The following is a 13,764-nucleotide window of genomic DNA, read 5'->3' as shown; positions in this document are numbered from 1 at the left end:
TCTGCGTAGCGTCCTGTACTTTGCGCTATGCTTACTGTCTGCTGTACGCACACTGGCTCAGTTTTGCTCCTCTTATTTATTGGGTTATTTGTTTATTATTTCTTCATCACTCATTTTATTTATTTATTATTTATTAGTTATTGTTTGTGCCTTCTTGTTTTTATTTTATGTCGTCTACTTGTATGTTTATCGTGTACTGTGTCTCGTCACCGTGGGATGGAGGAAATGGAATTTCGGTTTCTTTGTGTGTCTGGACATATGAAGGGATTGACAACAAAGTGACTTTGAACTTTTGAACTTTGAAAATGTAACTAATTTATTGTCCTAAAATCTGGGGTGCGCATTATACATGGGTACAAAAAAAAAAAAAAAACTCTTTTTTTTTTTTTTTTTTTTAAGAAAATCATGGTACAACAATTTTTGAAGAAAATCCTGCCACGGATGGTTCTTTACAACGTCACTTTCCTCTCTTTTCATTTTAACCTAACTGATCGCGGTGGTGCCTTTCTGGGCAGTCAGAGAAATCAACGCCAACAAAAGTCAAGTTTATTTATTTCAAAGAACACACATACATCCAGCCTAGTTAAGAAATCACCAGAAAGATCACCATGACAAAGTCAAAGTCAAAGTCAAAGTCAGCTTTATTGTCAATCTCTCCACATGTCACAACACACAAAGAGAATTGTGAATAATAAATAAATAATTATTATATATATCATATATATTATTATTATAATAATAAATAATTGTGATAAATAACTGGAACATCACTCAAATATTGGTGATCCCGTTGAGAGTCTCACATATTTCTTCGCTATAGAGTTTGCAACTGCATGTGCAGTGATACTGACCGGCAGAATAACATCCGGTTGTTCCCAAAGGTGATTTTTTTTTCTGAACTAATTTTACGTTTACGGACTTAAGTAACCCGGCCGGGTCATACCAAACACTATAAAAATGGGACCCATTGCCTCCCTGCTTGGCACTCAGCATTAAGGGTTGGAATTGGGGGGTTAGATCACCAAATGATTCCCGAGCGCGGCGCCGCTGCTGCTCACTGCTCCCCTCTCCCCCAAGGGATGGATCAAAATCACACGGGGATGGGTCAAATGCAGAGGACAACTTTCACCACACCCAGATGCGTGTGTGACGATCATTGGGACTTAAAAAAAAAAAAAAAAATAAAAAAAAAAATAAATAAAAAAAAAAAAGGCAAAATTCCGGTGCGTATTATATATGGGTACAGGCTTTTTTCCAGCATCGACATGCCATTTTTAGGGTGCGTATTATACATGGGGGCGCATTATACATGGAAATAAACGGTACTTTTTTTTGGAAAGGAAAACCTGCTATCAAGAACCGCCTCATCAACCACCTCTATGAACTCCCTGTGGGCATTAACGAGCGCCTAATGCTCAGGATGAAGTTAAGGAGGCCTTCTACGCTGACCTAGACAAAGTCCTATCGGAAGTCCCCAAGGAGGATAAGCTAATCTTGCTTGGAGACTTCAACGCCAGAGTGGGACGAAACCACCACCTATGGAGGGGTACGCTGGGAAGAGAAGGGGTTGGAAACACAAACTGTAATGGCACATTACTATTAACCAAGTGCTCAGAACACAACTTGGTCATCACCAACACACTTTTCGTCAAAAAAAAAAGTTCAAAATATCTTGGATGCATCCTTGGTTCAAACTGTGGCATCTCATCGACTATGTCATTGTCCGCTCTAAAGACCGCCGCGATGTCCTAAACACCAGACCAATGACCAGTGCAGACGACTTCTGGACCGACCATCGCCTCATTCACTCCATCATGTCCATCCGCCTAATGCGGAAAAAACGGATGCAGAAAAGACAATGCTGGTCAAGAATAAACATCGAGCTAATGAATGACACGCCTACCAACAACAGCTGCAGGAGGCTCTTAGTGCAGCGCTAAGCTGCCTAACCCCCCTTCGCTCAAAGGATGGCCTGCTGCTGAAGGACAAGGACAAACAGGTGGAAAGAACACTACGAGGACCTCTTAAACAGGGACACTATACCTGACATGGAGGCTCTTGTTCAACTACCACAACAGCCCACAGCTGAAAGCATGGGAAAGCCACCCAGCCTGAACAAGCTGCAGGATGCCATTGGGAAGATGAGGAACAACAAGGCTGCTGGGCCCGATGGAATTCCAGCAGAGGTCTTGAAGAAAGGTGGACCCGACCTTCTCAGGCATATCCATACCCTGCTTCTTAATATCTGGGAAGAAGAGGAAATCCCTGCGCAGCTCAGAGATGCCTTAATCGTCTCCGTATTCAAGAAAGGAGACAAGGCAGACTGCGGGAATTACCGTGGCATTTCTTTCCTCTCCACCATAGGGAAAGCCCTCGCTCGGGTTCTGGCCAACAGACTCACCCCCTTGTCAGAAATCATCCTTCCTGAGTCTCAGAGTGGATTTCGCCCAAGCAGAGGCACCACAGACATGGTTTTCATTGCTCGACAACTGCAAGAAAAATGCCGGAAACAAAATCAACCACTATACATGGCCTTCATAGACCTCACCAAAGCCTTCGATTCAGTTAACCATCAGGCCCTTTGGCTGGTTCTATCCAAGATTGGCTGCCCAGACAAATACATCAGAGTACTGAGACTACTGCATGATAACATGTCAGCCACAGTGCTCAGCGGCAGTGGAGACGATACGGAACCCTTCAGGGTTGACACAGGTGTCAAACAGGGATGCGCCATCGCTCCAACACTATTTTCCATTTTTATTGCTGCTATCCTCCACCATACAAGCAAGCATCTGCCCCACGGAGTCAAAATCATGTACAGAACTGATGGCCAACTTCTCAATATCAACCGACTCAGGGCTAAAGGTCAAACCACCACCATATCCATCATGGAGCTGCAGTATGCGGACGACAATGCCCTTGTAGCCCTGTCGGAAGAAGACCTACAGAGTATTCTGTCTGCCTTTGCGAAGGCATACAAACAGCTTGGTCTAGCCATTAATATAAAAAAGACCCAAATCCTCCACCAACCACTACCAAACTGCAGTTTGCTTGTCCGCCCCCAAACATCTCTATTGATAACATCTGACTGGAAAAGGTTGACCACTTCCCCTATCTTGGCAGCCTCCTGTCATCTAAAGCCACCATTGATGATGAAATAGACCACCGCCTCAGCTGTGCCAGTGGGGCTTTCTCAAGGCTACGGAAGCGAGTCTTTGAGAATCGTGACCTCCAAGCAAAGACCAAAATCCTGGTTTACAAAGCTGTGTTGCTCCCCACCCTTCTGTATGGGTCAGAAGCCTGGACTACATACAGCAGGCACTTAAGGGCACTGGAGACCTACCATCAGAGATGCCTCCGGAAAAAAGGATCAGCTGGAAGGGCCGACGCACCAACACCAGCGTCCTGGAGGAGGCTGGCCTGCCTACCATCACTGCCACCATTGCCCAAAACCAACTGAGATGGATTGGCCATGTAATCCGCATGCTTGACTCTCCCCTCCCAAAACAAGTTCTTTATTCCCAGCTCGCTGAAGGAAAGCCGGCCCCGGGAGGTCAGAAGGAGAGGTTCAAGGACAACATAAAAGCAAATCTGAAGAAGTGTCACATAAACCTTAAAACTTGGGAAGACAAGGCCGCAGACAGGACGACGTGGAGAAACCTTGTCCGTGACGGCGCCGCTCAATATATGGGGATGTTTGAGAATGTTTGTCATTTTTCACATGTCCTGAGTGTTGTTAGTCACCCAAATGTTGAACAGAGGCTGTGATGTACCGAAGTCAAATTCCTTCTTTGGTACGCTCAAACATGGCGAATAAAAACTCTTGAATCTTTTATTATAACAACTTCTTTTATAACAAAGTACAACACTGCAAATATGTTTTTAGAACTGTTTTATTATATCTTTTTTTTAAACAAGTGAACATGTGGTAAATATCTTTTTAGAACTTTTATTATAACAACTTTTAAAGTTAGTGAGAGCTTTACTTCTCCTCAGATGACGCCTCATCATCAGGTGGATCATCGCAGGAAACTTCGACTGGAGCTGGGGTACTTGTAGGTGATGGCGTAGAGGCACAACATTTTTGGGGTACAAGGAACCTTGTGATGGGGCGTTGTGAGTGTTGGTTTTTCTTAAGACCAAAGATGTTCTTGTACAACTCCATTACACCATCAATACGGTTGCTGAATTCTACAGCTCTGACCATGTTGTCATTGATTTCTTGGGCCCTTTGTTGCAGTCCGTGCTATATTGCAGAGCTCTTGCAGGTTTGCCAAGGTGAGGCCACGTTCTTCAGCTTCGTTGTCGTCGCTGTCCTCAGCTACCTCCTCTTCTTCCTCACTCGCCGATCTTGTCATTTCGACGAGTTCCTCATCAGTTAGGGGCTTCGAGTGGCAGTCGAGCAGTGTGTTCACGTCCTCCGTTGTCATGTCCGAGAACCCTTCAGTGGCTACCAACCGAGCCACCCTCACAGTCTAATCTACGGTGGAGCGGTGAACTTCGTCAGGCGTAAATCCGTCATAGTCATGGAGGACATTTTTTGGCCACAATTCCCTCCAACTTGCAATCAGTGTCTGCTCGCTCATCTCATTAAGAGACTTCTGAATGTTGACCAGGCATGTTGCAATGTTGTATTTGCGCCAATAGTTCTTCAGGCTGAAGGCCATGTTGTTCTCATTGATGAGATGAGGCCCTCCATCATGGACATCGTGTAGAGGGCCTTAAACGCTCGAATGACCCCCTGATCCATGGGTTGTATAAGGGAAGTGGTGTTGGGGGGCAGGAACTCCACTTGGACCCCGTCATAATGGAGATTGGTTGCATGTCCTCCTGCACAGTCCATGAAGAGGACAGCCTTAAAGGGTAGCCCTTTTTTAGCGAGGTACAGCTTCATCTGCGGGATAAAGCAGTTCACGAACCAGTCGAGTGTGAAAGCTTTTGTTATCCATGCCTTTTTGTTGTACATTCAGTAGACGGGCAGCAAGGCTTTGTTTTTGTTTTACAAAGCCCGAGGATTTAGGGACTTGTAAATTAAGCCGGGCTTGAGCATGAAGCCCGCAGCATTCCCACACATGATGAGAGTCACCCGATCTTTGTGGGCCTTGAACCCTGGCCTTTTCAATTCGTCCTTATAAAGGATTGTCCGGGACGGCATCCTCTTCCAGAAGAGGCTAGTATCATCCATGTTAAATACCTGCTCCAGGAGATAACCAGCCCGAGGATTTAGGGACTTGTAAATTAAGCCGGGCTTGAGCATGAAGCCCGCAGCATTTCCACACATGATGAGAGTCACCCGATCTTTGTGGGCTTTGAACCCTGGCCTTTTCAATTTGTCCTTATAAAGGAACGTCCGGGACGGCATCCTCTTCCAGAAGAGGCCAGTATCATCCATGTTAAATACCTGCTCCGGGAGATAACCAGCCCGAGGATTTAGGGACTTGTAAATTAAGCCGGTCTTGAGCATGAAGCCCGCAGCATTCCCGCACATGATGAGAGTCACCCGATCTTTGTGGGCCTTGAACCCTGGTCTTTTCAATTCGTCCTTATAAAGGAACGTTCGGGACGGCATCCTCTTCCATGTTAAATACCTGCTCCGGGAGATAACCAGCCCGAGGATTTAGGGACTTGTAAAGAGTTTCCAAAGATAATTGATGAGGGTCAATTATCTTTGGAAACTCTTCCTTGACATAACGAAGAGGTGCCTTGTGGTCTGCTGAGGAAGCCTCTTCATACAGAGGAACGCTGCAAAGTAAGAATCTCCTCTTGAATTTTTCAAACCAGCCCTTGCTGGCAACAAAACCACATTTTTCTTGTGGGGTAAGATCATTCGAGGCACTGGTGCTAGGCTGAGGTTCATTTTCGGCGCCGTTCTCGTCATCATCATCTTTGTTCAATTCTCCCTTCAGGAACGAGGTTATCATACAGGGCTTTGGCTTTAGTCCGAAGCATATTGGTATCGAAACTAAACTTCTTTTCCCGACAGTCCGATATCCACACTGATAAGGCGTTCTCCATTTTAACAATCTGGTTATTGCGAAAAGTCACAACTCCCTTCCTGTCCTTGGCGAACGACATTGAAGCAGTTTTGCGGATCTTCACTTTTTTCTTCACTTCTTTTTTATATCGCAGACCGTTGATTCGTTCAAATCACAATGGTGCGCAACTGAGGCATAGCTACGGCCCGCCTTAAGCATGTCCAATAAATTGACTTTTTCGATCACCGTAATCATTTCTCTCTTTTTCTTAGGCTCAGCGGATGATTTCGAGAATGAAGGACATTTTCAAGGGCGCGAGCACTCAAGTGAAAAGAGTGAAGGTAGGGGTAGCATCTGCGCCAATCAGCTTGTGAGATTCCCGAGTCAAGAGCAATATTGAATGGTGAGATGGATGATCAGAGACGTGGATTTTGAATTGTGTGGGCACTCCCTGCCCTCTGCTGGCGTGCGGGCAACTTCCGTGCTATAATTGCTCAATTTTGATTTTTTTTTAATGTTTTCTTTTCTTTTTAATTTTGTGCATTTATTTATTTTGAAAAATCCGCAATTGTGTGGGCACTCCCTGTTTTCTGATACGCGTGCGTGCCATAATTACTCAATTTAAAAAAACTATTTTATCGTTTTATTTTATTTTTCTATTTTATGCATTTATTCATTTTGAAAAATCCGCGATTGTGTGGGCACTCCCTGTCTTCTGCTGGCGTGCGGGCAACTTTTGTGCCAAAATTGCTCAATGAAGCCGTGAGGCATCACTGTGTATATATATATATATATATATATGTATGTGTATATATATATATATATATATATATATATATATATACGTACGTATTAGGGGTGTAACGATTCATCGATACACATCAATTAATCGATATAATGCTCTACGATTTATTGGCATCGATGCTAAACGTAAACATCGATTTATATCGCCGTGTTTGACCTCGGACATTAGACGCGACTTTATTTTGAAATCCAGTTCATTGTTGCTTGCTTCCTCTTTCCGGGAGCAGGGAGCAGTGCGCGGCGTTGCTGCACGTGAAAGGGGAGTCGACAACTAGTACGCGGCTCCTGGGCTGGTGCTATGGCTAGTGTCCAAAAAGACGAGGAAATTTGCTCCCCTTTAGTCATTCGTTTGGAAGCACTTTGGATTCCAAAGAAAAGATGGCTCAACGGACAAGACACGTGCAGTTTGTAAATCCTGCCATGCAGTGATCAATAATTCAGGGACCACAAATCTCGCCGCACATTTAAAGAAAAAACACGACATCAAAGTTCAGTGTTAAAATAAGCACTTTGTATACTACAATACTCTTGTAATTTCCTAAATAAAGAGTTTGCAGTACCTGGTTGATTTTGCGTATGAATTGTTATAAATCAGGATATTGTTCTATATTTTTTATTAAAAAAATATATATATCGATCGTAGAGCACTATATCGCGATATATCGTGAATGAACCGCAGCAGGCTTTAAGATATCGGCAAATATTGTATCGTAGTTCTTTGTATCGATATGATATCGTATCGTGACAAAACCCGCGATTTACACCCCTAGTACGTATATATATATAGAGAGAGAGACAGAGAGAGATTGTTTTAACTGCCTTTGTTGTTATAGGACTTATTTTTGCAATGTTGCATGCAGCAGTGGTTGTTTTGAAGTGCTCTATATTTACAGTAGAGTTGATTTACTGAGTTACTATGACATGACATCTTTACAGTAGTACGTGTACAGCATCTGTAGAGCTAACTTTGAGTCACATTCTTTGAATAATCCATCCATCCCTCCATCCCTTGAGCCTATCCCAGCAGTCATCGGGCAGTAGGCGGGGATACCCTGAACTGGTTGCCAGCCAATCGCAGGGCACACAAAGACGAACAACAATGCGCACTCAATCGGCCTATCAATCATGTTTTTGGGATGTGGGAGGAAACCGGAGTGCCCGGAGAAAACCCAAGCAGGCACGGGGAGAACATGCAAACTCCTCACAGGGAAGGCCCGAGGTGGAACCGAACCCGCACCCTCTGAACTGTGAGGCGGGCTGGCTAACCAGTGCGTCACCGTGCCGCCTTTTTTGAATAATATTGTTGATAATATGTTGAATATTTTTAGATCGTATATGTATTGAATATTATTTAATAGTATTAAAATGCAATTTGAGTAAAAAAGGACATGAGGAATATGAGGGAATCTGGTATTTGTCTCTTTTCCAGAATAAACATTTGGGACCTGCCAATCCAAGTTCTATCAGGTCATTCTTCAGGTTGATCTTGTTTGGAAACAAGTAGTTGTGCAGTAGAACCTTCCGCAACAAAATTCCCTGGGGAGCCACAAAGGGAAAATTCTAGTATTTATGTATCATAACTACAAGAAGAAAAGCGTTTTCACCTTTTCATCAAAGTCCAGTGTTCTGATTAACATCTCCTGTAGTGTCTTTAGAACTTTGATGCATAACTTCTCATCTGAAGACATCAGTGTCTTTGTGTGCTGGATCAGCCTGTGTACACACACACGCGTGTACACACACGCGCACACACACACACACACACACACACACACGCACTCGCACACACGCACGCGCGCAGACACACACACACACACACAGTTTAACTTCTGAATGCTCTAAGACAGGGGTGCCCAAACATTTTCAGCTCGCGAGCTACTTTTGAAATTACCAAGTCACAAAGATCTACCCACTAAAAAAAATAAAATAATTGTTTATATACGTATATATATATATATATATATATATATATATAAATATATATATATATATATATATATATATATATAAATATATATATATATATATATATATTAGGGGGTGTAACGATTCATCGATACACATCGATTAATCAATATAATGCTTTACGATTTATTGGCATCGATGCTAAACGTAAAAATCGATTTATATCGCCGTGTTTGACTTTGGACATTAGACGCGACTATATTTTGAAATCCAGTTCATTGTTGCTCGCTTCCTCTTTCCGGGAGCAGTGCGCGCGGTGTTGTTGTGTTGTGAGCAGAGCAGGCAGGGGTCGACAACTAGTACGCGGCTCCTGGGCTAGTGCTATGGCTAGAGTCCAAAAATACGAGGAAATTTGCTCCCCTTTAGGCTTCAAGTCATTCGTTTGGAGGAACTTTGGATTCCAAAGAAAAGATGGCTCAACGGACAAGACACGTGCAGTTTGTAAATCCTGCCATGCGGTGATCAAATATTCAGGGACACAAATCCCGCCGCACATTTAAAGAAAAAACACGACATCAAAGTTCAGTGTTAAAATAAGCACTTTGTATACTACAATACTCCTAAATAAAGAGTTTGCAGTACCTTGTTGATTTTGCGTATGAATTGTTATAAATCAGGATATTGTTCTATATTTTTTATTTAAAAAAAAAAAAAAATCGATCGTAGAGCACTATATCGCGATATATCGTGAATGAATCACAGCAGGCTTTAAGATATCGGCAAATATCGTATCGTGTGTCTTTGTATCGATATGATATCGTATCGTGACAAAACCCGCGATTTACACCCCTAATATATATATATGTACTATGTGTGTGTGTCATCGTGAAAAAAAAGTCCTACTCCCATTCCCTATGAAAGTGATACTTCTTACTATGGCCAGCTGCCCGACTCATTTTTATACCCTTTCTTAAGTTTAAGAGAAAAAACAGGGTTCTGACAATTGGAGGGAACTCGCGAGCTAGCGTGTTTGTGTTTTTAGCGCCGTTGTTTGTCAAGTGCGAAAAATAAATAAATAAATAAATAAATAAATAAATAAATAAATAAATAAATAAATAAATAAATAAATAAATAAATAAATAAATAAATAAATAAATAAATAAATAAAATAAAATAAAATAAAATAAAATAAAATAAAATAAAATTAAATTAAATTAAATTAAATTAAATTAAATTAAATTAAATTAAATTAAATTAAATTAAATTAAATTAAATTAAATTAAATTAAATTAAATTAAAAATTTTAATATCATGCGATTGACCAATACTGGCTTGGCGATCAACCGGTCGATCGCATTCGACGTGTTGGGCAACCCTGCTCTAAGATACTTGGCACGAAAATTATTATGAACTGATGAGATGATTCCGCTCACTTGGATATGAATCCACCGGACTCACAGCGCTGGCGTACGTCTGTTCCCTCCAGAAAGAGAAGCTCTGGTTGGTGGAGGACGTCGACTAGCACTGAGAGCTCTGCGTTGACGAGTGGCATGAGGCGCTCCTCCAGGGTATTGATGACGTCCTGCAGTTTCTCTATGATATTCTTGTAGTCCCAAGGGTTGCTGGGGGCAACAGGGCGTAAAGAGCGCAATGTCGACTTGAAGCTGGTGTGGGAGCGCGACAGTGAGTTAAGAGCGCTGGTGGACAACATGGCGCTAATCTGAGTCTCCAAGTCCAGAGGAAGAGTGATGGAGCGACTCTTGGCTGTGAGGAAACAACGATGTTGTATTTCATCAAATGACATCAATAACATGCGTGGCATCATAAATCATGACCTCCTCAGTTTTTGATAACATTAGTGACATATGTTACAGTAATAATAATAACAATAATAATATAATAAGAATAATAATAATGCAATAGATTTATGTAGAATTTTTCTGTAACATGCGTGGCATCATTGGTGATTAATAATGACCTCATTAACAGTTTTTGATAACATTTGTGACAGGTTATAATAATACCGTAATTTCGGACTATGTCGCGTTTATTTTCATAGTTTGGGTGGGGGGGGCGACTTATACTCAGGAGCGACTTGTGTTTTTTTTCACAAATTCTTACTTGATGATTAACACATCACTTACTTACAAGTATAGTTGACCACTTCACATGTTATTTTTAGTATAGTTGATCACTTCACAAGATATCTTTATCTTGAACATATTCAAAACATGAAAAATAGAGAGAAAAAATCAAATCAAGTAATTAACACTTTAAAGCGCCATATCCTCTGGACATGTCGTCTTTCACCAGGATGACAAAGGACGAGAAATTTGATCGATGGATTTAATGATTTGGAGTGACACAAGTGGTTTGATAATATTGTTGTTTATGTGATAGTTATTTAAAATATAGTTTATACATCGTATGGGCCTGTGGAATAATTTGAACTGCCTGCGCCGCGGCACACGGCATTGTTGACAAAGGACGATCGATAAAAGACGAGAAATTTGATTGATGGATTTAATGATTTGGAGTGACACAAATGGTTTGACAATATTGTTGTTTATGTGATTGTTATTTAAAATATAGTTTATATATCGTTGTATGGGCCTGTGGAATAATTTGAACTGCGGCGCGGCACACGGCATTGTTGACAAAGGACGATTGATGGATTTAATGAATTGGAGTGACACAAATGGTTTTATAAACGTGTTATTTATGTAATAGTTTTTTTTTAAATAACTGAATGTTACGTCAGGCCCGTTCTCAGCTCCTCGTTTGTGTTTGTCACGTTAGCATACTGTATCGTTTAGCCTGTTGTTGCTCGTTCATGTCTGTTCTTGGTGTTGGATTTTGTTGAATAAATTGCCCCCCAAAATGCGACTTATACTCCGGAGCGACTTATATATGTTTTTTTCACATTTTGGGGCATTTTATGGCTGGTGCGACTTACCGTTTTTTCCATGTATAATGCGCAAAATTTAACTAATTTATTGTCCTAAAATCTGGGGTGCGCATTATTCATGGGTACAAAAAAATAAAAAATAAAAAAAATTGATTTTTTTTTTTATCCGGATATGATCCGGAGGCCGCCATTACAGATGCGCTTTCTTCTCTGCTGTTCACTTCAAACACGCTCCATACAAACACAATGCTCTCGTATCAGACGCTTGCTCGATCACCTGCTTGTTTGCTGTCACAATGTACCCTACACAAATCCGAAACATTTCTTTGCTATCGAGTTTGCTAGCGCATGCCCAGTGATACTGACCGGCAGAATAACATCCGGTTGTTCCCAAAGATGATCTTTTTTCTGAAATAATTTTACGTTTACGGAATTAAGTAGGAGTCAAAATTTGGGTGCGTATTATACATGGGTACAGGCTTTTTTCCAGCATCAACATGCCATTTTTAGGGTGCGTATTATACATGGGGGCGCATTATACATGAAAAAAAACGATATACTCCGGTGCGATTTATAGTCCGAAATTTACGGTAATAATAATAATAATAATAATAATAATATTGCATTAGATTAATGTAGCAATTTTCTGTAACAAATTCAAAGCACTTACAGTGGCTGCATAATTCATACGCTAATACATTCAAAGACTTTTTTTTTTTTATCCGGATATGATCCGGAGGCCGCCATTACAGATGCGCTTTCTTCTCTGCTGTTCACTTCAAACACGCTCCATACAAACACAATGCTCTCGTATCAGACGCTTGCTCGATCACCTGATTGTTTGCTGTCACAATGTACCCTACACAAATCCGAAACATTTCTTTGCTATCGAGTTTGCTAGCGCATGCCCAGTGATACTGACCGGCAGAATAACATCCGGTTGTTCCCAAAGATGATCTTTTTTCTGAAATAATTTTACGTTTACGGACTTAAGTAGGAGTCAAAATTTGGGTGCGTATTATACAAGGGTACAGGCTTTTTTCCAGCATCAACATGCCATTTTTAGGGTGCGTATTATACATGGGGGCGCATAATACATGAAAAAAACGGTATACTCCGGTGCGATTTATAGTCCGAAATTTACGGTAATAATAATAATAATAATAATGCATTAGATTAATGTAGCAATTTTCTGTAACAAATTCAAAGCACTTACAGTGGCTGCATAATTCATACGCTAATACATTCACACTCATGGTGGTGGTAAACTGTATATAGCAACAGCTGACCTGGGGCAGAGAAGCGTGAGAGGCAGTGCACACGGCCCTTCTGACCACCTGGTGGTGGTAAACTACATTATATAGTAACAGCTTGCCTGGGGCAGGCGGACAGAAGTGTGGCAGCCAGTGCACACGGCCCTTCTGACCACCAAGAATCCACCCCACTCGTGACACTGACTGAAAGGTGGGTGAAGTGTCTTGCTCAAGGACACAACGCCATGACACAACTCGGGCAGAGCGTGAATCGAACAGTGGACCCACTGGTTACTGACCGACTGTTCTAACACTGATCCACAGCCTGTCCTGTTGACAAGTAACACCAGCTAAGACATCATCATTGGCATTGTTAGGGTTTGCAGAATATCTTCATCGTATGATAATGTTGGAATGTAACCTGTAATAATTTAACTAGCTTGTCCTGTCTAGACAAAAGTAGTTGACCAAAGTGGTAAGATCTTTCCAACTTATTGACTAGCTGCAGAGGAAGCAATCAAAGTTGCTTTGTTTACAGAATGTCGTAAAAGGTCCCCTGCTATGCTTTGATCAGCAGGGAACCGTCTTCACCTTATCCTGTGTGTTCACACAGCTCCACTTTCAACCCCACTCTGTTTCTCTCAATAAATAAGCACCTGACGAGGCCTGAGTCAGACTTCATTCGACCATCGCTGTAAGCACAGCGACGAGTGAACTCTCCGCCTGCAGGTGTCTAAAATGACTTGCTTGACTCCTGTGTGGTTCTTGCAAAATAAGTTAGAGTGAGCACCACCCTAACAGGCATCTATTTTTTTTTTTATGTAAAACTCACTAAATTCAAACAAAAGACATGCCTCGGTTTTTTTTTACAGGAAAAGGGGAGTAATAATAATAAAATTAAATTAATTAATAACTAGAA

At 41.6% G+C, this 13,764-nt stretch overlaps 1 protein-coding gene across 2 annotated transcripts in view; it reads right to left on the bottom strand.

The window, feature by feature from the left end:
• Positions 1–13,764, bottom strand: part of itpr3 (inositol 1,4,5-trisphosphate receptor, type 3) — a 534,890-nt gene that overhangs the window by 117,081 nt on the left and 404,045 nt on the right. For both annotated transcript variants that reach the window (XM_061272597.1, XM_061272598.1), the window contains exons 37-39: positions 10,118–10,448; positions 8,384–8,492; positions 8,225–8,315 (exon numbers count right to left, since the gene is read on the bottom strand). In XM_061272597.1, the coding sequence (XP_061128581.1) occupies positions 8,225–8,315; positions 8,384–8,492; positions 10,118–10,448 (531 nt within the window). The remainder of the gene's footprint in view (positions 1–8,224; positions 8,316–8,383; positions 8,493–10,117; positions 10,449–13,764) is intronic.

The sequence above is a fragment of the Syngnathus typhle genome, linkage group LG2 (genome assembly GCF_033458585.1).
Source record: "Syngnathus typhle isolate RoL2023-S1 ecotype Sweden linkage group LG2, RoL_Styp_1.0, whole genome shotgun sequence".
Lineage (NCBI taxonomy): Eukaryota > Metazoa > Chordata > Actinopteri > Syngnathiformes > Syngnathidae > Syngnathus > Syngnathus typhle.
This window is presented reverse-complemented; position numbering and strand designations above follow the sequence as displayed.